Below are 24,147 nucleotides of genomic sequence, written 5' to 3' on the forward strand. Positions count from 1 at the left end.
AGAGGAAGGAAGCGATTTCCGAGGATCTGGAGGAAACTTGGTCGTCGCAAGCGAGAGTCGCCGAAGCGCTTGGGCCACACCTTGATTCCCCACCGCCTGCGAACTTCTTATCGATAGTCGCGCCGATTCTTCCACTCCAGCGCAACCATGGCCCCCGCCCAGCGACCTGCCAGGGCAATGGCATCCAAGGCCGAGAGGGAGGCTGATATGGTCATGGGGGTATGCGTGGTGTTGCTTCACTCGTTTCTGTGGGATGGCCGCGGCTGACAACTTCATTAGACGAACAGCAGCAGTATTATGTCCAAGCGAAGTGTCGAGCGGATCTACTACCCCGAACCCCATTTCTTTCGCTACTTTGTCAAGAAGCCCCAGCGACGGTCGCCGCTGAATAATCGAGTGTACTGGCTGCGAATGCACACCATGGAAGAGACGGTGCGACAATTCATGGAGAAAGCACCTGCGGACAAACCCAAATATGTGCTGAACCTCGGATGTGGATAGTGAGTTGTAGCTGGTGCGTTATGATGGGGTCGTATGCTGAGATAAATGGTGGTAGTGATCCCCTGCCGTTCATACTCCTCAGCCGCGAAAAGAAGTCGATGCGTAGTGGGAATACCGTATTCGTCGATGTCGACTACGAGAAACTGATGGCTCATAAAAAGAACGCCATCCGCCAGACAGAGGTGATCACCGAGGTCCTCGGGGATATAGATTCCGGTGAAGACCAGGATGCTATCCAGATTCGTAGCCCTCGGTATATCGCAGTGGGCTGTGATTTGAAGAACCTCGAGAAATTGGACGATGTGCTGCGAAACAGCGTTCTACCTTCTGCTGGATGCTCCGTTCTGTGCATTGCAGAGGTTTCCTTGACATACATGGACATCAAATCCGCCAACGAGATCCTGATTTGGGCCTCCACCTTGACTAGTGGTAAGTCGATCCAAGACTGGCCGATTGATGTCGCTTTGACTGTTGGCTGACGAAATGGTTGTCACAATATCTAGATGTCCAGTTCTGTATGCTCGAGCAACTCTCACCCGACGGACTAAAACACCCATTTGCAAACACCATGATGACGAACTATAATAAGATCGGCACGCCTTTACACGCCATCCACGAGTTTCCCACCTTGGCGCAGCAAGAGCAGCGCTTCAAACGTGCTGGCTGGGCCGAAGCCCGAGCGAGAAGCTTGTGGGATTTGTGGTCAGATACTGATTTCGTGCCCAGTTCTCTCCGGAAAGGATTGGACTCGTACGAGGTGTTTGATGAGTGGGAGGAATTCGCCCTATCTGCCTCTCACTTTTTTCTATTGATTGCATCAAACAACTCAGTATATGGGGGAACCATCGGTGACATAAACAGGACCAATGAACAAGATGCAGCCAACGTCTCAGCCAAGTTTCTCTTACAGGCGCATTGTCCCCCCGACAAACGTGCAAGGCGGCGGTACGGTGCCATCATTCCTGACGGTGCTGGTTCTATGGGTCATTACGGCGGTCAAGGTGAGCAATCTCGACTGGCCACGACAGATCTGTACGCTCGAGCAGACGACGTTGTTGAACCTCGTACCTCATTCCCACCTCGTGATATCCCTGCTCGAATGTGCCACACCATCAGCCCGCTAGATGGAGACAAAGGTGACTGTCTTCTGGTTGGTGGTAGGACATCACCCGCCGCTCCACTCGAGGACTGCTGGCTACGACGGAATAATGCCTGGAGCCAGGTTCATCCTTTGCCTGAGCCTCGCTCCCGACACAGTGCTGTCAATGTCTTACTCGACAATTCGTCAAGGTCTATCCTTGTGTACGGAGGCAAAACCAAAGACAACGCCATTCTGGCTAGCTGGTTGCTCTGGGACGAGAATGATGAACAAGAATGGCAATCAATCGAGAGTACAGGCCCAGTTCCCGAGGCACGCTTTGGGGCGAGCATTGGGAAATTCAATGAAAAAGACAGCTCTGGTGTTCTCTTCGGAGGAATAGGGAGTGACGGAACCGTTCTCGAAGACTTTTGGATCTGGAGTCTCTCGCGCCACCACAACGGAAAATTGCACGTGGAGCTGTCTGACATAACTGAGCACATACGAGATGCTTCACCGCAGCTTTACCCTTACTGCAGCCGATTTGGGGCGACGGTCAATACAACCTCACACGGTCTGATCATTGCGGGTGGCATCTCACGTCAATTGATTCCCGCTGAGAAAGAGATCCTCCTGATCGATTCGATGGCCCTGGTGGAATCGACGAAGACGACGAAGCCGAGCAGCACGACTCTAATCTCTGCAATCGGTCTCGGGCATGCATTCGCTGGACCCAGACCACTACTTACCGGTCATGTCGCCTGCACAGTAGACACCGACCAGGTGCTTCTATTCGGCGGAGGAGCGGTGTGCTTCCCTTCTGGCACATTCTGGACAGAAGGAGCTTGGCTGCTGAAGCCCAAGGACTCGACAACCGACAATACGTGGGAGGTCGTAACGCGAAAGAGAGAAGACTCTTCGCCGCATGTCACTCGACCTACTGCAACCAAATTGGATGGCGCAGCACGAGAAAAGAGCAAGGAACCCGCTCCCATTCCCCGGACCCGAATCGAATCGGCCACGCAATTCCAGCAGATCGTCGACAGAGGCAAACCCGTCGTTATTGAGGGGTCGGACATCGGGCCCTGCACACAGCTCTGGACGAAGGACTACCTCACCAGCGCCGTCGGTGAAGATCGCAAGGTACAGCAGCTCTCCGCATCACACAACGGTGCCATGCGTACAATCTAAACGTGTCTTTTTCTCATAGGTTGTTGTCCACGCTGCCCAATCGGAGCAGATGAACTTCCAGTCGAAAAACTTCTCCTACGTGACCAAATCCTTCGGATCGTTTCTGGACGAAGTTCATGCTGGTGGCCGCCAGTATCTCCGATCTATTTCGGCGGAGCAGCCGTCCAAGCTTCCTGCCAGTCTGGCAGTGGATTTCCCGACTTTACAGGATGACTTTAAGCTCCCGGACTACATGGCGCTTGTCGCGGACAACGCACATAGTTCCCCGCTACGGATCTCAGGACCCGTGACGATGTGGCTTCATTACGATGTGAGTGCGAACCTGACCCTTTACCACAAGCCGCAACCTGGGCCACCATCACGGCAGTAGAAACCGAAGAACAGGCAACAACAAAATGGAGATTCTGACAACGACAGGTAATGGCCAACGTTCTGTGCCAAATCCGAGGCGAACGGCGGCTCGTTTTGTTTCCGCCTGACGACGTGCAGGCCCTGCACATCCCAGCCGGGGCGTCGAGCTCCACCATTGATATCTTCGAACGCGTTGGCCTGGACGCGACAGCATCTATTCCAGGCACGTCGCCACATGAGGCGATCCTCCGGCCAGGCGAGATACTATTTATTCCGCCCTTGTGGTTACACACGGCGTGCTCAGCAACGAGCGATGTAAGTGTGGCCGTAAATGTGTTTTTCCGCAACCTGACCAAGGGATACGCTGCCGGCCGCGATGTCTATGGCAACCGGGATCTGCAAGCCTACGAGGCATCACGAGAGGGCCTGCAGCGCCTCGCCCGGTCTTTCGACGGCGTCCCGCCTAACATGGCCCGCTTCTACTTGCGACGACTAGCTCAGGAGCTGCAAGAGATAGCCGACCAATGATCGGGGCGATCGAGAGATGGCATTTATATCAATACCGTATGTAGTCTTTTTTTCTCCGTCGTGCGGTTGAGATGTCAAGCGCTACGCGAGGGGGTTGCGTCCAGATAAGCCCTTCCCCTCTGCCGTGTCACCTAGGACAGCCACCCAGAACCTGTGGAGCTTTGGGCACCGGCGTGGTGGTTGGAAAAGTGACTGTTAGGTACCTGGCCAGCGGGCAGGTATAACCCACCAGTATCTTGGGAGCGGGTGGTGCAGTGGTAGAGCATCACCAGACAGCCCATTGAAGTGGGAATTTAGTGCGTTATAATGCTTGGGCATATAATCATCACTATTCCTCTTCGGTAGGCGATGGCTCGATTCCCTTCTCTCACAATACCCTTCGGCACCTTATAACGACCCGTGACCTAGGTGGCGGAACCGCCCAGCAGATAAGGCTATTTACTGTTAGTATATTATGGTAGGGATAGAGGACGATAGCTGTTGGACTACACGTATAACTAGAAGGGGAGGGAATAGTTACTTTCGTTCCAGGATAGCTAGCCGCTGAGCCTACGGTGCAGGCCGGTATTGCACCACTCCCGTATAGCGCAACGTGAAAACCAAGCACCTACATCGGGCAAATGAAGTCAATATCATCATCAAACCCACTAGTATCTTGGTGAGCTAGAGGTACCATGGTACAATCTTGCAAGAAAGAGCCAACCCCCCCAATACATAAGGAGCCCGACCTTGCCCGACAACCATTCAAAAGAGCATATTTGTCACCATCTGAAGTTGACACTGTATACGAAAAGAAAAGCCTCGACAAGGGGTCAGCAAATGATCGCCTCATGGCTGGAAGCATCCTCTCCAGATAAGCGCGGCAGAACAGAGAGATTGAAAAGGAGGTTGAACCACTCCATGATCTCATGTTTAGCATCACCTTGGACGCTCCTACCTAGGAGGAGACTGATACCGATAATGATGATTGGGCACTGTCCAGCCTTGATGATGAGCTAAGCAATACACAATTCGAGATGGCAGTTGGCTCATAACGTCGGAATAGGTATGTGGGACCTTGTATAATACAGTGCATGCATATGGAGATGTACATGGGGCCCATACTGTACCAATGCACGGCTGGGTCCTGTGTATATCACGGGAATTTTTGCCGCAGGTACATCAGGGAGAAGTACTCAATGCCCTTCCTCAACAGCTACATCTCACCGTGTAGCGACCTAATATATGCGTCTATATGGTTAGCGAAATCTATCTGTGAATATCTTGGAATCAATAATGAAATAGGGCACCGAATGTACCTAGGTAGTAAGAGTATTAATATATCTAACTGCCCGGCTTATCAGCCAGAGCAGAAGCGAATAAATTGGCTTTCCCGGGATTCCTTGGAAACGGTGCCAACTGCCAACTGCCAGTAGGAAAAGCTGCTTTGTCCGAGGGTGGATCGAAGGTGCGGGGGCCCTTTGTCTGCATTGTGCATGGCCATTTGATGGGCGAAAGTCCAAGTGGAGGCTTGCGAGGGTCCCCGGACGCACAGACGAGGGTTGGGTGGACTGGAATCTGGGCCGAGAAAGAGGGGCAATGCCATATAAGAATCTCATCGTCATCGGTAACGGGGCCCGCCGGCGATTGGTGTGCCGGGGAAGTGCTCCCTGTGGATGGCTGCGACTGGCGCGTAGCGCTGGCATAAGAGTGGGGAACAAGACAGGAATATCCGGGGAGCAGGAGGAGAAGATGGGCGGGGCATAGAAGGATCTCAGACGAGGGGACTTGGGATTATTGTGGCGCGATACTGATGCAGCAGCGGACGATATCGTGGATCCGCCATGGTGGAGCGCAGTGGGGACTCGGGGAGAGCTGTGAATGGGACCAGACCCGGGACGCGATGACGACGATGATCAGTGACGATGAGTGATGAGTGATGATGCCGATGAGAGGAGGAAGGGGAGGGTAAAGGACCAGGCGTGTGCGACCACGGAGGCAGCAAATCCAGTGGGCTGATAAGCGGGAAATCAGAGGGCGTCGCAGACCGGAATTTAGTGGGTTGGATGCCCATCCTCCCTACACACACACCTTTTTAGACTTACTTCACACCCTGCGACTCCCACTCGTGTTTCTCTGCTCTCCTCCAGTCTTGCTTGTCTTGTACACCTCATCCCCTTCACCCTTCATTGTATTCTCTCATTCCTTTGCACCCCCCTTGATCCCCTTATCGCCTGCATAGTTGGCTTTGATAGTGGTACGGGCCCTCCCCCTTCGCATCCTCCCCTCTGTGGGTCAACTTGATCTTCCTTCACCCTTGGTATCCACCGGATTGACTGATAACCCTCCCCAGACGGCGCAACTGAAAGGACACTCACCAGCGCTCCCTGAACTTCCTGGGCCGCGAAGGATGTGATCGTGACTCCCTGGTCTTCCTGGCTGCCCATACCTGATTCGAAACCCTGACCGAAAATCTCCGATCGCTCAACCTGCGCCGCTTGGCCCGCCGACTTCCACGATGGCGACAGTCGTCGTTCAACAGCAGCACACACTGCGCCACCCAACCCCTCCTCCCTCCGTCGCGCCAGCTTTGACTGTCAACCGTCGGTCGAGCCCTGTCCCAAATAAGCATCTGCCCGTGTGTCCCACGGGGCCTTCTCCGTCTGAGTCTGCGCAGCCGGAGTCGCCTGTGCCTCTGACCACCATTGATCAGCCCTCCTCGCTACTCTATCCACCAGATGCCTTTGTGCGCATTTCGCGCCCCCCGTCGCCGACAGTCTATGCGATCGATGCAGAGACCTTATCCACAGCGCTTGATCATCAGGGATCACAGGCCTTGCCTGATCCCTCCCAGATGTTCCCGTGGCTGCATGGGCTCCACCCCGATAACCACCTGCAGCTGGGGTTCTTTTCTTGCCGCAAAAGAGCTCAACGTAAGCCACCAAAGTGTTGGCGAGGCATCACGGTGGTAAAGCTGGGGGGCGACCTCAGCAAGGCCCGTATCAAAGGCGCGGTCTGTGCCAATGAAGTCATCTCTCCATCGTCGCGCTTCTTGGTGGCTGACCCGCCCGAGGGCTTCTCGGTTCGCAACTTCCAAATCCAGACCGCCAAACTTGCTGCCCTGTCGGATATTGTTGTCTATGCAGAAGATGGAGCCAGCAAGTCTGAACTGTTTGCACTGGCAGAAGACTTTGCAATGGCGCAGCAGGCGTGGAGACTGAAGCACGACCCCCTGCAGGAGCGGCCTGCCTACAACACGTTTATTCTCACCAGTCAGTCCCTTGGATCTTGATGCATTGAACTCTGGCTGATGTAATATTCATGCAGGTACTTTTGCTCATTTCGAACAGAAATGCCCTCTTTCCGTGGCTGTCGACTCCAAGGGCCAGGTCACTGGCCACGTCATGGACTTTTGTAAGTCGTGATTAACCTTGGCTCTATAACCAATGCTAATATTGACATATCAGTTCAATGGGAACGTGTTGAAATGTGCAGCATGTCCCGAGCTTCGGAGATCTCGGCCAATGTCTGGCTTGGACCAACCCCAGACTACATGCTGAGACCGGGAGTCTGCAAGCAACCCAAGGAAAATCCATATGATCTTTTGGTCGAAGCCAGCGACCTAGCGAGCATTCCCGGTCCACGGTACCTGACTCAGCTTGACAAACAACTTGAGGATGGTCCTCAGCGCATGGAGTTCCCATCATCTGGATCCATTGTGCTTCCTTCGGGCAACACGCGTGAGATTGAGGATCTCGTCACCACCATTCGGTGGATTTACTACCTTGCCAATCCTGAAGAGCCCACAGATGAGCCTGACTGTGAAGGCGATACCGCCATGAACACTGCCGACAAGAAGCCTCGTAGAGTGTTTATCCACTGCGCGGATGGATACACCGAAAGCTCGCTACTTGCAGTGGCATATTTCATGTTTGCGGAAGGTGTTCCAGCGCACGAAGCTTGGCTTAGACTGCATCGTGACAAGAAGCGAAACTTTTTTGCCTATCCAAGTGATGTTGCGTTCCTGAGTCACGTTCAGCCGCGTCTTCTGCAAGAAAGCCCGGTGACTCGATCCATTAAACTGTCGGAAATGTGCGACCCAAACTGGTTTTTGAAAATCGACGGCTCTCTGCCAAGTCGTATCTTGCCATATTTGTACCTCGGCAACCTCAACCACGCTAACAATCCCGAGTTGTTGAGGGAGCTTGGGATTAGGCGGGTGTTGAGCATCGGCGAGCCAGTTTCATGGTCCAGCGAGGATCGCGCCAAATGGGGCCAAGATAACCTGATGTTTATTGACAACGTCCAAGATAATGGCATCGACCCTCTGTGCCAGGAGTATGGTCGGTGCATGAAGTTCATTGGTAAGTGAAGTCGCGTTGTTTGTTGTGGTCGTGTTATTGATCGCGTCACAGGACAAGGAAAGGACGAAGACTTTGCGACTTTGGTCCACTGCCGCGTTGGTGTTTCCCGATCCGCCAGTATTTGCATTGCGGAGGTCATGGCAGCCAAGGGTCTTTCATTCCCTCGTGCATAGTATGTTATCGAGCCCAGTTGTGAGGCTGTCCACAGAGACTGATTTGATTTTAGCTGTTTTGTCCGTGCCAGACGTCTGAATGTGATTATCCAACCTCATTTGCGTTTTGTGTAAGTGGTCCTTCTTGTCTTCGATATACCTTCAAAACAACTGACATTGCATTGCAGTTACGAATTGTTGCAATGGGAAGAATATCAGACACAGAAACGCGCAAATTCCATTAAGCGCGAGTTAGAATGGGCAACTGTCTCTCGAGAGATTGCGTTGCTCAACAAACCCTATTCCAGATCCTGAAAGTGGCGCCGGCGCCTCAACCCTGGTCCAACAGGAGGTTCAGTACGACCTCAAATTCGCTGCCTTTCTCATCTTGCCATTTTCCAGGAAGAATTTGCGGACTACGCAATATTCACGTTGAATGATTTGACGCACGACTTCTACGACCACGGAACGACTTCAGGTTGATTTCTTTCATTTTTTTCTATTTCGAATGTTTGGCGCTTGGTGTTACAGGAACCTCATGATTCGAAATGGTTCAGCTAGCAACTTGATGATGCAATGCTTTCCTTGATGCTCCCATATGATTATCTTCGTTTCCCCCCTCATAGGATCATCATTTTGTCTCTTTTGCCACATTACCCCATTACCTCCATTTATCAGCTCTTCTTCTGCGGGACCAAACACCGATTCATCATGTGCTTTTCAGTGTATCTTCTTTCCATTGTGGCCCGGTATTAGTTTGGGTGCTTCTCGTGTCTCTTCATTTCGCTCTGGTTATGAATCGGGCAATCATCCATAACCATGACGGTGCTTTCCAGGGCCAAATGGAATTCGGCAGTAATTCCCGTCTCTTGCCCCTTAATAACTATGGTCTGAGGAATTTTTTTTTTCTTGTCTTGTACTGAAATATTGATACATGTGTTGTTGACCATGGAACATGGCGCGGTCAAAAGCCGGGTCTCAGATTTCACTTCTTATCATTGAGCCAACCACGAGAACTTCCCTGTTTAATCTATGTCTTGATGTCCTTCCCCTTGCGTGATACTTCTTCAGCATCTTTCAAATACTCTGTAAAGCCCCTTCAGATCTGCAACCTCTACAACACCCCGTAGCATGCGTGATGTGGCAACAAGTCTGGCTCGGAAGGCCGGAAAGATAGCGTACTCTAGCATTCGAGCCATTTGAGCACGGCGATCCACAATAAATGGGTCTTCGTCTTCAGTGCCTGTAGCGCTTGGATTGGTGTTCTCACCCGATCCTTCATCGCCTGAAGTTTCTTTGGAGAACTGAGACACGGGAAGCTGCTCCGGGGTATAAAAAGCCGCAAGTTCGCGGAGAAACGTTCGAAAGCATTCTTCTTCGCTCGTCCAGTCCACGTAAGGACCGAGCCGGAGGAGAAACCGTGGTAGCTTCGCCAAAGAGGGGATATACCCTTTGAGCAGCAATGGAATTGTGAGGAGATGTCCTTCCTCGCTGATCTTCATGGAGAAATATTCATCCAGCATTTCACGACGCTCGATGAGGGTCCCTGACACTGTCTCTGCGGCAGCGGCGAAGATATTCTCCGCATCCTCGTCATCGATATGTTCTTGTTGCTCTGCCTCGGCGGCAATGCTCAGTAAATCTACCAGCTTGGGCGGAGGGTCCAGTCGAATGATGCCGAAATTCCCAAAATCTGTCAGCCCAACCTGATAAAAAAACTCATTGCATGCGAGGCCATAGTCAATCAGGTAGAGTTTCACACCGGATTGGATAGCGGCAAGACGTCTTCGCTCATCAACGAGTCCCACGTATGTATGCGAAGCGAACATCTCCGTTAACGTATTATGCATCCCAGAACGGACAGTGCTGCGCAAGACTTTGATTGATGTCAGAGCGATGCGGAGGGGCTGTCGGTCTGTGGTCTCGTATTGAAGTCCGTCATCTAGTATAGAAGGCGAGGGATGGCCTGGGTCGATCGACGGATCGGGATGAGAAGGAGATGAGACTAGGGTTGGAGCAAGCATAGATGTGATTTTCCGAACCTTGGAGTCTGTGCGAACAAGATTGTTTTCATATGGCCTTTTCGATGTTGCAGGTGTCTTTGGCGTGACTGTGGCTTTACCAGCTGCTCTACTCTCACTGGGTACGCCAACTTGATCTGGTTGGATCGTTTCGATAGTTTGCATACCAGGTAGTAGAGTCTGCGTCAGAAATGTACGGCTTGAGTCAACCTGTGTAAGCTTGGATCTGATCTCGCTGCAGATCATCTCGATAATCTCATCTTCGTTCAGGAAGTTCACCTCCCGTTTAGTGGGATGAACGTTGACGTCGACACGATGAGGCTCAATTTCCAGGTCGAGATAAAGGAACGGATGTCCACCCTTAGGCAGAAACGCGGAATAGGTCTGCTCCACTGCGCGCTTGATCGCTGTTGATTCCACAGCACGGTGATTGATAAAAAGTAGAATGCATGTCTTCTTCACGTGGTAATTCGCATTAGTCGCCAGCCCAGAGGCACGGAAACCAAGCTTGTTATCTTCAACCTTAAACTCAACCAGCTCATTTGCAACCGCACTCCCATGTATCTGGCGGATGCGGTCGACAGTATTTGCACTGGATGGGGTTGATATACTCACTCCAGAATCACCGTGCTTGCGGCAAGAGAAGGCAACTCCAGAGCAATGGACTGCATATCGACCAACTACATCCAGAATCTTGGCGTACTCCTCACTTGCGGAGCGAAAGGCACGGCGGCGAGTTGGTACGTTATAAAACAGATCTTCGACCTGGTAATGAAATTAGAAAACATATCCATGATGACAGACCAAAGATAAGACGCATACTGTAATTTGCGTCCCACCACGGCCGGCCGTCGCCTTCGGGGCGGCGTTCTGTCCCGGCTTCGCAGGGACCAGCTTGCCATCGCCGTAATGTGCTCGCCAAGCGCAGCTGGATCCTGCTGTTTTTGTTGTGACTGTGAGATGAGCGATATGGCTGATACTCGCTAATGCTTCGCCACGGAAACCGTATGTCCCAATTGAAGAGAGATCTTCAAACTCCTTAAGTTTGGATGTGGTGAATCTTTCACACAAAATAGGGAGATCCTCACGCTAAGGGATGTTAGCAAAATGCCGCAGCTAAGCATGCCGAAGATATCCTGAACAGGAAAGAAACTCACATCAATGCCATGGCCGTTGTCCGTTATCTGGAGCAGCTTCAATCCCCCGTCCTTGATGAGAACCTCGATCGATGTGGAACCTGCATCGACAGCGTTTTCGATCAATTCCTTAAGCGCGTGCATTGGAGCCACGATGATCTCCCCAGCAGCAATCTTATTGACGACATCGGGATCCAGCGCCTGTGTGGGTTAGCGCGATAGTCCTAGGCGTTGATACTTTGATGATTTAAATGGGAAGCGAGCAGTTTGTACCTTGATTCTCTTGGGCTTGGAAGGACCGGAAACCTCTGTTTCCTCCGTGAGACGCTTAGTGCCACGCTGATCGGGCGAATCGACATCCATTGCACCTTCCATGATGTCCACGGGCGATCTGGCACGCGTTGGCTTCGTGAAGTGGAGAAGAAACGCGGAGGCCGACTTTGCGATAAGGCGATAACAGCCCGCCTGATATCACTTGTTTAGACTCTCCAACCCGGCGTCTCCCTTCGCTCCTAGGATTCACTTCGACCGCATCGGGGGTGGCTTTGCCTCCTATCCATTGCGTCATCCTCAATGCCATTTTCCGGCTATACAGCTCGTCTAGGGCTCGCATTGCTACAGAATGGTACGCACGAAAATGCCGTTGCAGGCTGATGAAGAGCTGGGCAAGAAGGACGACGACCATCGATTTCCCGAGCAAGAACGCTTTCGTCATCTACGGCACCCGAAAATGCCGCGTCCTCGACGACTTGTCGCCGTCTTAATTGCCATTGTCCTCCTGTATCAGTTCTTCAAATATATGCCGACAGATCTGACCCCGGCCGCCGAGCGTTACAACCCGACGATCGCGAAACTCAGACACCAAAATGCTGCGCCGCCACCAGGCTCAGTTCAAACACCTGCTATACCAAAACTCGAAGTTCCGCTGCGGGGAGTGGTGCAAGGAACAGATAATCCGGAAGGATTGTATGATGGGGAAATCAAGTTCTACGAACTGGCTCGGTCTCTTCCGCACCACAAGCATCCAGATAATACGGCGAGTCGGGCTGTAGTGTTTGCCGGATCGAGTCTTCGCGGCATCTCAGATATGATCCCATTAGCTTGTCGCATGGCCCGTAAGCAGCTAAACCATGTCCACTTCGCCTTATTGGGGAAGGACGAGGTGTCGATTGAAGGCATTAAACAAGTGAACGGGGTCACAGACCCTGAATGCCCGATGACTTGGCATGGTTAGTTTACAGTCATCTACCAAGCAAAAACAGCCGATGGAAATTTAGCTGACAGTTCGAACAGACAGCCGGCCAGACTACTCTGCACAGTCTACTGATTCCCGCATGGAACGGTCTGTGGCCGCAGGCCTTGCATTTATCCGGACTTACATTGCCCCCGAGGTCATTATCACCCATCGTGATGATTCAGAAGACCATTTCTTTCGGAAAGGGATTGCAGTTCACAAGAAGGAGACTGGAATCCCTCATGTCACGCTTCCTGCTCCTTCGATCGACCTGATGTGGCTGGCAGATGTTGACAGCACAGCTCTTCGAGGTATATTGTCAATCCAAACACACTATGCTGCAATTTGGGCGGTACTGATGTTCTGAAAATAGTTTGGAATGACATTCGTGTTGATATAGTGGTCCACGCATCTGAATCATCCGGATCGCTGATCAGACTCATTCGCTCATTGGACGCTGCTGATTACTTGGGGTCAACGCCTAGCTTGACCATAGAGCTTTCCCCAAGGGTTGATTCCCAGACACTAGATATCCTACAGCATCTGGATGGGCTGTCCCAGCTTACAGGGCGTATCAACCTCCGGCGTCGCATCCAATCACACCATATGGATTTGACAGAGGCGTCCCTACGAATAGTGGAAAGCTTTTACCCCCTGAATCCCCATTTATCGCACTTGCTCCTGTTGTCTCCGCGGACTGAGTTGGCGCCATCTTTTTACCACTATCTCAAGTACAGCATACTGGTCTACAAGCACTCTGCGCGTGCTCAGCCTACTTCATTAGATCTCTTGGGAATTTCACTTGAATTGCCATCCTTGAAGCCTACGGCCGAAGATGGCCCTTTCAATCCGCCACAATCATCATCATCTGATCATATCGGCGAAGGCGGACAAGAGTACTTGCCATCTTTTCTCTGGCAAGCACCAAATAGCAACGCGGCCCTGTACTTTGGCGACAAGTGGGCCGAGTTTCATGCGTTTCTTTCGGACCGTCTCGCCATCGCATCGAAAGCGGACAGTCTTTCTCAGGATAAGCTGATATCTAGGAGATACCCAGCTTTTATGGAATATTTGCTGGAGATGATGCGGGCCAAGGGATATTGTCTTCTGTACCCATCATTTCCGGGTGTGAGGACGTCCTCTATAGCAACGGTTCACAGTGAGCTATATCAAGTACCGGAGGAGTTTGCTTATCACGGTCGCGCAGAGACACCAAATCAGAAGAGTGTCGATGATATTGATGACCTCGATGAACCTTTCCAGCCTCCAACAAATGACGCTGAACTTTTATCAGCAAGCAATCATCCGAGTCGAGCATCTACCATCATGGCTCTGCTTGATATGTTTGAACTGGGACTCCCTGAAGTCAAATCATTGCCTTTGCTTGCCTATGATGGTGAGCTGTTGACCGCGGAAGAATTCACACAACAAACAAAAGCATACGTTAAGGAATTCCGATCCCGTCACGGGAAATGTACTCAAATGGGAGAGACTGTCGATGATTTTTCTGAAAACCTCTTCTGCTTCGGTGAATGATTATGGACGCACTCCCATACGAGGGAGAAGATGGTACAAAAGTGCTTAATGTCTTGGTCAATCTGGCATATTTGGCATTTGTTCTTCTTTAATGTAAATAGATGAAAAATGCTCTTTCAATTAGAATACCAAAGATGTTAGCGAAGGATAAGAACGTGGATGTAATGTACCTGCGACTATAGAAGAGCGTCGATGCCGATAGAGGCGACACTGGACCCGGGCTTGGCGGGATTACATAATCCGGGAGCTGCACCAGCCTGAGCTCTCTGCGTCTCCATCACCAGCTTACAACTACCGCATCACCCACTATCTGCAGCACCATTTCTCTTTTTTCCTTTGTGGAACTGCATAATTAATCTTCTGGCTCTTGAAGGTCCGCCCTTTCCCCCTGATTCACACCGATCCGGTCGCCAGATACCGTCAGAGATGGCGAACGAGGGCGAACGGTCAACCTCCGCCGACAAGGGCAAGGGCAAGGTTGACGATGTTCGCGAGCTGAACGGCAAGAAGCCTCAAAAGGATGACAAGACCCCTGCCGAGGGAAAGAAGCAGGGCGAAGAGCCGCAAGAAGGTAAGTAGCGATGGAACTTTCGAGACAGCTCATGTGGCCTGCGGCCTGCCTCAGTGATTCCTCGACGTTTGTATTCAGATACTAATATCATTGAAGATGAGCTTAGTGAAGAGGATCAGCAATTGAAGGATGAGCTGGAGATGCTTGTTGAGCGGTTAAAGGTACGACCAGACCGATTGTTTGTCCCAAGCACGCGATGACGTTAATGCTCACTTGTGCTCATATTAGGAGCCGGACACCTCAATCTACGGACCTGCCCTGGATGCCATCAAGAATTTTATCAAAACCTCTACATCCTCGATGACTGCCGTTCCGAAACCGCTCAAGTTCCTCCGGCCGCATTACGATGACTTGACAGCACTGTACGAGAAATGGGCAGCTGGGCCCGTGAAGGTCGGTTTCACGCGGATGTACTACAAAAACAACCAACTAACTGTCTGTTCAGGACTCACTGGCGGATATGCTGTCCGTTCTCGGCATGACCTATGGAGATGAGGAGAAGCTGGAGACACTCAAGTACCGCCTGCTGGCGAAGTCCGAAGACCTCGGCTCATGGGGCCACGAATACATTAGGCACTTAGCGCTGGAGATCGGACAGGAATACCAGAACCGGTTGAATGCAGAGAAGGAGACACAGGACTTGGTGGACCTTGCCTTGTCGCTGGTGCCTTACTTCTTGGGTCACAACGCCGAGGCGGACGCAGTCGACCTTATGAGCGAATTGGAGATTATCGAGGAAATCCCACGGTTCGTGGATGACAACACATATGCCCGTGTCTGCTTGTACATGGTCAGCATGGTGAACCTCCTTACCTACCCTGAGGATCAGCAGTTCCTCCGCACCGCTCACGAGATTTACGTCCGTTACAACAAACTGTCCCAGGCGATTGTGCTCGCCATCCGGCTGAACGACATTGATCTTATTAAGAGTGACATCAACGCTACATCCGACAAGTCTCTCAAGAAACAGATGGCATTCCTCGTTGCGCGACAGCAGATCTGGCTTGATCTGCCCGCCGAGGATGAGGAGGGCGAGGCTCTAGCGGATTGCCTCAACAACACTTCCATTCCAAAGCATTTCAAGTCTCTTGGAAAGGAACTCAATATTCTGGACCCGAAGATGCCCGAAGACATTTACAAGACCCATCTGGAGAGCAGCCGGGGAGCGGGCCTTACCAATCTCGATTCGGCGCGACACAACCTGGCTAGTGCCTTTGTAAATTCTTTTGCGAACGCTGGCTTCGGTAATGATAAGATGATGCTGGTTGAGGGCGAGAAGGGGCCCTGGGTTTGGAAGACCAAGGATGACGGCATGCTCTCTACCACTGCGTCACTGGGTATGCTCCTTCACCGGGATGTTGAGGATGGTTTGGACAAGATCGACAAGTTCACATATGCGTCCGAGGACCAAGTCAAAGCTGGTGCTCTGCTTGCTATTGGTGTTCTCAACTCCGGCGTTCGGCTGGACTCGGATCCTGCTCTCGCTCTTCTGAGTGACCCTGACAACCTCGAAGCCAAGAACGTGCCCATGCGGGTTGCCTCCATCATGGGTCTTGGCCTGGCATACGCCGGCTCCAACAAGGAAGATCTCCTCGATGTTCTCTTGCCTATTGTGGAAGACACCTCCGTAGATATGCAGCTTGCAGCTATGGCAGCGGTCTCGTTAGGTCTCATATTCGTTGGGTCATCAAATCACCAGGTCAGTGAGGCAATCGCAACAACCCTGATGGACGAGGAACGTCAGAAGCAGCTCAAGGATAAGTGGACCCGCTTCATGGCTCTTGGTTTGGCTTTGCTTTACTTTGGTCGCCAGGAGGAGGTTGATGTCATCCTCGATATTCTCAAGGTAGTTGATCATCCCATGGCTAAACCGACATCTGTCCTTGCTTCAGTCTGCGCCTGGGCGGGTACGGGAACTGTGCTCAAGCTACAAGAACTCCTTCACATCTGCAATGACATCATTGAAGAGAAGGAGGAGAACAAGGGCGATGAGCTTGTTCAGTCATATGCTGTTCTGGGTCTTTCGCTCATTGCTATGGGTGAGGATGTTGGCCAGGATATGATTCTTCGTCAGTTCGGCCATCTCATGCACTACGGCTCAAGCAACATCCGCCGCGCTGTGCCCCTGGCTATGGGCTTGATCAGCCCCAGCAACCCCCAAATGAAGGTTTACGACACCTTGTCCAGATACAGCCACGACAATGACAATGACGTTGCCATCAACGCCATCTTCGCCATGGGTCTGTGTGGTGCGGGCACCAACAACGCTCGTCTGGCACAGCTACTGCGGCAACTGGCTAGCTACTATCACCGTGACCAGAACTCCCTATTCATGGTGCGGATTGCTCAAGGTCTCTTGCACATGGGCAAGGGTACCATGACTCTTAACCCTTTCCACACCGACCGCCAGGTCCTTTCTCGAGTTTCAGCGGCCGGTCTGCTCACTGTCCTTGTTTCTCTCATTGACGCGAAGGAATTCATCCTCGCTGAACACCATTACCTGCTTTACTTCCTTATCACCGCCATGTTCCCTCGCTACCTTGTCACTCTCGATGAGGATCTACAGCCGCTCACTGTCAATGTGCGGGTGGGTCAGGCAGTCGACGTGGTAGGACAAGCCGGTCGTCCCAAGACGATCACCGGATGGCAGACACAAAGCACGCCTGTGCTTCTGTCTCATGGCGAGCGAGCCGAGCTAGAAGATGAGCAGTACATCCCTCTGAGTAGCACCCTTGAGGGCTTGGTCATTCTGCGCCAGGTAGGCCTTTCCATTCATTCCTTGGCGCTGTCTATTGGCAACTTTACTAATGTGACCTCTAGAACCCCGACTGGGAAAGCCCTGAATAAGTGCTAAATGCGAGATTCCCCAGTTCCCCCGGCTGCTCGCTCCGATGACTTTTGTATAATTGTCAGGCTATCAATGGATCTAATGTATTCAGAACGACTGAGGAATCGCACGGACTCTCTTCATCTTTGATTTATTGCATTTGGTTTATGGGCGGGCTCGAATAGGATGCGTCCCCTCGGATCACTGTGTAGACCACGATTCATTAACTTTGATAGAGTGGCAATCTTTGACCTGGACCGTTATTGATCACTGAATATTGTATTACTCCATTTTGATTGAGTATTGAACGTCCTCCGCCGAGACTGCGGAGGCGCTCAAGGTACCCACACTAAAGCGGAAATAGGGCTTAGGGCTCCGAGCTTATCACTTTTTTCGTCTCCGCATCTCCTACGACCTTCAGGTCAAGCTCTGCGCTGTTTGCTCTAAAAGTTCAGGAATCCACTGCGGCTGGATTGAGTAATAGCTGAAATGAAACTCGACGCCAAAGCCATTCGCTACCTCACCTCGGAGGATTTCCGAGTCCTTGCGGCGGTACTTATCAGCCCCTCCCCCTCATCACGCTCGCTAGTTTTGGCTATTCCCCTGCGATGTTCACGAAGCTGATACCAAGCCTACTCAACTAGGTGGAAGCCGGTAGCCGTAATCATGAAGTGGTCCCAACTCCGCTAATCGCCCAGCTTTCGGGCCTCCGTGGCGGCAGTGGTGTGAACCGCGCCATCTCGAATCTGGCCAAGACGAATCTGATTGCGAAAGTGAAGAACGCGAAGTGTATGCTCTACCCTTCCTTGCAGATTTACATTCTCCCCCCGGTCAATACTCATACTCTGTTTTCTTCCAATAGACGATGGCTATCGACTCACCTACGGCGGACTCGACTACTTGGCGCTAAACGCGCATCAGAAACAGAAATGCGTCTACTCCGTTGGCAATCAGATTGGCGTGGGCAAGGAATCAGACATCATCGTGGTTGCACACAGCAGCGGAACACAGCGCATCCTGAAGATCCACCGCCTCGGCCGCATTTCCTTCCGAACCGTCAAGACAAACCGCGACTACCTACGACACCGCAACACAGGCTCCTGGATGTATATGTCACGACTGGCAGCCATGAAGGAATTCGCCTTCATGAAGGCGTTGCGAGAGAACGGCTTTTCGGTACCCGAGCCCATCGCCCAGAACCGACACACGATCGTCATGAGTTTGATCGATGCTTTCCCACTCCGACAGATCTCCAAGGTTCCTCAACCTGCGGTACTTTACTCGGAGCTGATGGATATGATTTTGGAGCTGGCACGATTTGGACTGATTCACGGTGATTTCAACGAGTTCAACATTCTGATTAAGGAAGAGGCGGACCCCAATTGCAAGGGCAAAGCCCCTGCAGATGCAGAGAACGAGGATGATGAGAACGTCCGGCTGGTCCCGGTGCTCATTGATTTCCCGCAGATGGTTTCCATTGACCACGTTAACGCTGAGATGTATTTTGACCGTGATGTCAACTGCATCAAACGGTTCTTCCAGCGGAAGTTCCACTTTGTCAGTGATGCGCCTGGTCCATTTTTCAAGGATGCGAGGAAGAACCTCTTAAAGAACCCTGGAAAACGCTTGGATGTGGAAGTTGAGGCGTCCGGCTTTTCAAGGAAGATGGCGCGCGAACTTGAGAACTATATGAAGGAGGTCGGGGCTGATGGGGCAGGCGCTTCTAAGGATGACGACAACGACGATGACGACGACGACGACGACGAGGAGGAGGAGGAGGAGGAGAATAGTTCGGACGAAGAGGAAGAGGAAGAATCCGGAGAAGCCAACGAGGGCGAGCGACCCGAGCAAGAGAACGCGGAAGTGGACGACAGCTCGAGGCGATTTGAGAGCCTGCAGGTCTGAAGCATCCGAGAAATGAAGAACAGCCTGTTTAGATTAACGACAATCATGATGAATTAGACTGTAATATAAGTTGGGGTATTTGAGATTTAAAGCACTTTCAGTCTACATCGCATGTTGATCGGCGCGATAGACCGGAGAAGATACGATCGGCTCCGGCGGGCGATGCGGCCAGCTGCGCAGTTTCCACGCAGCCAAAGATCACCAACAACTCCGATTCTCCATCAACAATCACACCCCTTCCACGATGGTGCGCAAAACAATTGGTCTCCCCAAGGGGGTGAAGAATTCATTCTTGCCGGTATCCCAGCGCAAGCAGGTCTTCCTGTAAGTCGTCCCACGCCGCCCAAATCTGAACATTAAATTTCAACATCTCCCCGACACTCCGATCATACACCATGATTCCTTAGGACAATGTCCCTGGAGATGCTCTTATCGCTTGCTAACGGAATCACTTCTTCTCCTGCAGTCCCGAATTCGTCATCAGTCTTGTCAGAACCCCCAACCTTTCCCCCCGCTATGCCCAGTTCCGCGTCCCCCTCAACTTCAACAAACTCGACATGCGCGACTACCTAGAGCGCGTGTACGGCGTTGGTGTCATCAGCGTCCGCAGTTACGTTGAACAGCTACCCATCACTCGCCTCACTCGCGATGGTCGGAATATCGGCCCATGGCGGCGGCAACTGCCCGAGAAGCGCATGACCGTCGAGCTGCGAGAACCCTTCATCTGGCCCGAGGAGCCAACGGATCTCACCGAGTACGTAATCCCCCTGTGTTGTCTTGCTGGTGGATTTCACCAGAATGGATTTGAATCGGTAGCCTGTGGATTCATTTGCTAACGCATTGCCACCAAATATAGCTGGGAGAAGGAGTCTTGGGACTCAAGCGAGCGTTTCCAGCAGGAAATGCGGAAGCAGACCGTCCAGAAGCAGGATTCATCCGAGGAGCCGGACCATAAGCTGCGCAAGGCGTTTGAGGAGCAGGCGCAGGAGTTGAAGGAGAATAAGGAGGAGTGGCGGCCAACCTGGCAAGCGCTAGGCCTGGATTTCGCTCATCGGGAGTTTGTCAGATCGAAGGGGTCGAACAACCCCGCTCCCAAGTGGATGAAGCCTTGATCCCGGCCGATATCCCTCTTCCTTTGCGTTATTCCAGGATCTTGGTTTTGATTGGATTTTTTCTGGCGGAAAAATCGGTGTTCATGTATTCTCCTGCATTGTCGTTTGGGCCCACCTTTGTATTATATTTAGAAGCTGGATTTAAGAAATCTGAAGCCACGGGTTCCGTTGTGGCTTATAAAAGAAACTGCTACATTCTCAATAGGCGAGACTGGGCTTGTAAAACTGTCCTGGATTCATAAATATAGACATGAGAAACCCGGCTGGCATAACTGTGTCGCAGAGGGAAATCGATTAAATCAACTGTGGCCTACTTCACCAACAGCACGCTATGCAAGAAGAGTTGGGGTCGAGATGGCTCAAATGATAAGGGATGGAATGACAAATACGGATGGGAATAAGAGGCCGTGAAAAGTTGTTAATATCCATCCAGGATCACAGTCGACTCTCGACAAAGTTGACTTGGTGCTGGCCAGGCCAGTGTGCGTCCGGCCAGATTTGACGGAGTGCTTCCCAGATATGCCTGTAAATGCACATTAGAGGGGAAAAATCAAACCTGAAATACTGAAAAAGAAATAGAACTCACTGGACATAAACAATCTCCAAGCCCTCGCTGACCTCCTGTGGGACATCTTTGACATCCTTGCGGTTGGCATGCGGCAATAGCACAGTCTTGACGCCCGCACGTAGGGCACCAATGAGCTTCTCCTTGATTCCGCCAACGGGCATCACTCGGCCCCGCAGCGAAACTTCACCGGTCATGGCAATCTGCGGAGGGACGGGCTTGTTGGTGAACAAGGAGATAAGTGCCACGGTGTGGGCGAGACCAGCTGAAGGGCCATCCTTAGGGATAGCGCCGGAGGGGCAGTGGACATGGACACTGCGGCTCTTCATGACATCTTCATTGGGGTCATGGGTGAGTCCTAGCTCGAACGAGTGGGCCTTGACCCATGTGAGAGCCACTTCGACAGACTCCTTAAGAACATCACCCAGCTTTCCTGTTAGCTGAACGCGGCCGTTCCCGGGCATGTCAGCAACCTCGATGAACAGGATGCTTCCCTGGCCACCACTTGAGTAAGCAACAAGACCCGTAACCACACCAGGCCGTCCATGCTTCTCGGCGATTTCTTCCTCGAAGCGCTCGATACCCAGTATGTCTTCCAGGTCCTCGACTGTGACGATCGGGTTGTAATCAGCCGGGCGATCGGCGTCAGCTGCGTCAGCAAACTGGACAGCCTTGTAACGACAGATCGACCCAAATTCACGCTCCAGATTGCGGACGCCAGACTCCCGAGTATACGAAGTGATGGTCTTGTCGATCACGTCATCGGACAAGTTGACCTGGCCATCAGTCAATCCATTCGCGCGGACCTGCTTGGGAATGAGGTGGCGCTTCGCGATGTGCCTTTTCTCAACAGTTGTGTATCCAGAGAGCAAAATGGTCTCCATGCGGTCCAACAATGGAGCCGGAATGGTGTCCAGCGAATTGGCTGTAGCGATGAAAAGCACCTTGCTAAGATCAATAGGAATGTTGATATAATGGTCGGTGAACGTGTAGTTCTGTTCAGGATCCAAAACCTCCAGCATAGCTGCGGATGGATCTCCCTGGAAGTTCGCGCCGCCAATTTTGTCTATTTCGTCAAGCAGGAACACCGGATTGGCCACACCAACCTTCTTCAGTCCATTGACAACCAAGCCGGGCATAGCTGCGACATAGGTGCGTCGGTGGCCACGAATCTCAGCCTCATCACGAACACCGCCAAGAGAGATGCGATGGAATTTGCGGCCAAGCGATGTTGCCACCGATCGTGCCAGGCTGGTCTTGCCTGTGCCAGGAGGTCCGACCAGAAGCAATATTGGAGACTTATCAGTCATACGCTTCGATTTAAGAATTTCGAGGCGAGTCTCCAGCGCTACTCGGTCAGTTTCTGTGAGTAAAGGAACATCCTTCTCAAGGTCCCTACTAGACGACGCATCCAAGTCCTTGGACAGATCGGCAATCTGACGTTCCACGGCCTGATTAGTTGACTGTTTCAACCGCAGCACGGCCAGATACTCCAAGAGTCTCTTCTTAATTCGTTCCAGCCCGTAGTGATCTTCATCAAGTTGCTGCCGGGCACGCTTTAGAGTGTCTGGGCCCAGCTGGTCCTCAGTGACCTTGGTCCATGGGATCTCAGCCAGATTCTCCAAGTATGTGCGACAAACACCGTATTCAGCATTGGCGGGATTCATCTTGCGCAGGCGTTTCAGCTCCTTGTCCGCAACTTTACGAGCCTCGGGGCTCAACTCTGCGTCATGAAGCCGCTGCTGCAACTCGTCGACTTCGTTCGGTTCCTTCTCTTCATTATCATTGCCACGGGCACTAGAAGGCCCAGGGGGTGTGAGGCCTGACAGCCCCGCCATAGCACGCCGTGCCAGCAACTCACGTTCGCGAGGGTCAATCTGGCTGATATCGACTCCTGAGCTGGGCGGGAATGATGTGGTGGAGATGGAGGTCACTTTGACACTGCTCTTAATATGTTGGGCTTGCCGAGTCAGAATCTCTACCACGCGCTCGAGTCGCTCCTTAACATTGAAGGAAGCTAGGATCCGCAGCTTCTCCTCAAAGCTCGCATCTGACACGTCGGTCATGAAATCGGCCAATTTTCCAGCTTGCCCCAACTCTGTCTTCGAGATATACAATTCGAACTTTCGCGCCACTAGTGGCGATAAACGGGCCGACGCAGCGGAGAGCAATGATGACAGGCGCAGTAGAGTAAGGAGCTCTCGGGAAAGTTGTCTGATCTGCTGGAATAGTTCAGCTGCTTCTGGGTCACCGTGCACTGAGGAGCCTAAGGAGAACGTCGGTCAGCTACGGGGAAGCTCACTGGCTGTAAATTGAAGTCGAATCACTCACTATTCTCCTCGTGGAGATGCACTTCCGCCTCAAAAAATGGCCGATCTCGCAAGATTTTCTTTACAGTAAACCGCTGCGAGCCTTGAACTAGAAGGAACGGTTCGGCGTAGGCCCGGCGTTGGACGCCGATCACCTTGCCCACGGTGCCATAGCCGAAGAGGTCATCCTTGCGGGCTTGCCCAGCATCGATTGAGTCGTATTCTTCTTTCCTCTCCTCGTCTGAGTCCTCACCCTCCAGAAGCTGCTGTCCATCACGGCTCAGGAATGGGGACATAAGCGGGATACACCCGAAGGTGATCGAGTTGCCATCACGCTTCGGCCGGTCCACCAGCGAGGATAGAAGGTTGGTCAAATCGGGGCGGTTAGAGACCGGGATGCGGAGAGTCACGCCGGGAAGAAGGACTGAGCCCTTGGCAAGAGGGACGAGAGGAAGTTTAGTGCCTCTGCCACTGTTGGATCCCATCGTGGATTGCCAGAGTGTAGCAGGAGGCTATGAACAGCGATAGGGTCTAGTGACGATGGAGAAGACGGGGTGTAAACTGAGAATAAAGTGGAGGAAGTGATGCGATGGGGGGAGGATGGAGACGGTCAGGAGAGCGATCGGGGGTTCCAGAAGCGCGTGGATGGAGAGAGTCTGGGGCAGGCGATAAGACGTCGCATGCCATGTAATCTCCACGTCCGAAGCCGAGGTTAGTGGTTACCGGTAATAATACGAGACTCGCAGTGAGCAGTGTAACGAGGATACGCCAGATCTTTGCAGATCCG

At 52.1% G+C, this 24,147-nt stretch overlaps 7 protein-coding genes across 7 annotated transcripts; 5 read left to right on the forward strand and 2 right to left on the reverse strand.

The window, feature by feature from the left end:
- Positions 1 to 147: 147 nt before the first annotated feature.
- Positions 148 to 3,649, forward strand: N7459_003081 (tRNA methyltransferase PPM2; the record flags this gene model as incomplete). Its single annotated transcript, XM_056942265.1, has 6 exons — positions 148 to 219; positions 280 to 500; positions 557 to 930; positions 1,005 to 2,722; positions 2,790 to 3,080; positions 3,188 to 3,649. 6 exons carry the CDS (start codon positions 148 to 150, stop codon positions 3,647 to 3,649), a joined length of 3,138 nt encoding a protein of 1,045 aa, XP_056802148.1.
- A 2,497-nt stretch (positions 3,650 to 6,146) lies between these two features.
- Positions 6,147 to 8,459, forward strand: pps1 (tyrosine/serine/threonine protein phosphatase PPS1; the record flags this gene model as incomplete). The annotated part of the gene is made up of 6 exons (XM_056942266.1): positions 6,147 to 6,900; positions 6,956 to 7,042; positions 7,096 to 7,992; positions 8,044 to 8,164; positions 8,219 to 8,275; positions 8,333 to 8,459. 6 exons carry the CDS (start codon positions 6,147 to 6,149, stop codon positions 8,457 to 8,459), a joined length of 2,043 nt encoding a protein of 680 aa, XP_056802149.1.
- Positions 8,460 to 9,211: 752 nt separating this feature from the next.
- On the reverse strand, positions 9,212 to 11,676 carry N7459_003083 (mismatch repair ATPase MLH1; the record flags this gene model as incomplete). Its single annotated transcript, XM_056942267.1, has 4 exons — positions 9,212 to 10,930; positions 10,988 to 11,248; positions 11,323 to 11,502; positions 11,575 to 11,676. The coding sequence occupies 4 exons, from the start codon at positions 11,674 to 11,676 to the stop codon at positions 9,212 to 9,214; spliced, it is 2,262 nt and encodes a 753-aa protein (XP_056802150.1).
- Positions 11,677 to 11,923: 247 nt separating this feature from the next.
- N7459_003084 (uncharacterized protein) lies at positions 11,924 to 14,071 on the forward strand (the record flags this gene model as incomplete). The annotated part of the gene is made up of 3 exons (XM_056942268.1): positions 11,924 to 12,530; positions 12,595 to 12,846; positions 12,909 to 14,071. The coding sequence occupies 3 exons, from the start codon at positions 11,924 to 11,926 to the stop codon at positions 14,069 to 14,071; spliced, it is 2,022 nt and encodes a 673-aa protein (XP_056802151.1).
- Positions 14,072 to 14,497: 426 nt separating this feature from the next.
- Positions 14,498 to 17,489, forward strand: N7459_003085 (proteasome regulatory particle base subunit RPN1; the record flags this gene model as incomplete). The annotated part of the gene is made up of 5 exons (XM_056942269.1): positions 14,498 to 14,642; positions 14,739 to 14,803; positions 14,871 to 15,035; positions 15,088 to 17,400; positions 17,463 to 17,489. 5 exons carry the CDS (start codon positions 14,498 to 14,500, stop codon positions 17,487 to 17,489), a joined length of 2,715 nt encoding a protein of 904 aa, XP_056802152.1.
- A 469-nt stretch (positions 17,490 to 17,958) lies between these two features.
- On the forward strand, positions 17,959 to 20,486 carry N7459_003086 (protein kinase RIO2; the record flags this gene model as incomplete). The annotated part of the gene is made up of 6 exons (XM_056942270.1): positions 17,959 to 18,021; positions 18,114 to 18,258; positions 18,332 to 19,368; positions 19,505 to 19,698; positions 19,841 to 20,128; positions 20,231 to 20,486. 6 exons carry the CDS (start codon positions 17,959 to 17,961, stop codon positions 20,484 to 20,486), a joined length of 1,983 nt encoding a protein of 660 aa, XP_056802153.1.
- Positions 20,487 to 20,921: 435 nt separating this feature from the next.
- Positions 20,922 to 23,845, reverse strand: N7459_003087 (putative LON domain serine protease; the record flags this gene model as incomplete). Its single annotated transcript, XM_056942271.1, has 3 exons — positions 20,922 to 21,009; positions 21,073 to 23,317; positions 23,383 to 23,845. 3 exons carry the CDS (start codon positions 23,843 to 23,845, stop codon positions 20,922 to 20,924), a joined length of 2,796 nt encoding a protein of 931 aa, XP_056802154.1.
- Positions 23,846 to 24,147: the final 302 nt, after the last annotated feature.

This window comes from Penicillium hispanicum (genome assembly GCF_028827665.1).
Source record: "Penicillium hispanicum strain IBT 35686 chromosome Unknown utg000003l_segment0_segment0, whole genome shotgun sequence".
NCBI classification, from domain to species: Eukaryota; Fungi; Ascomycota; class Eurotiomycetes; order Eurotiales; family Aspergillaceae; genus Penicillium; species Penicillium hispanicum.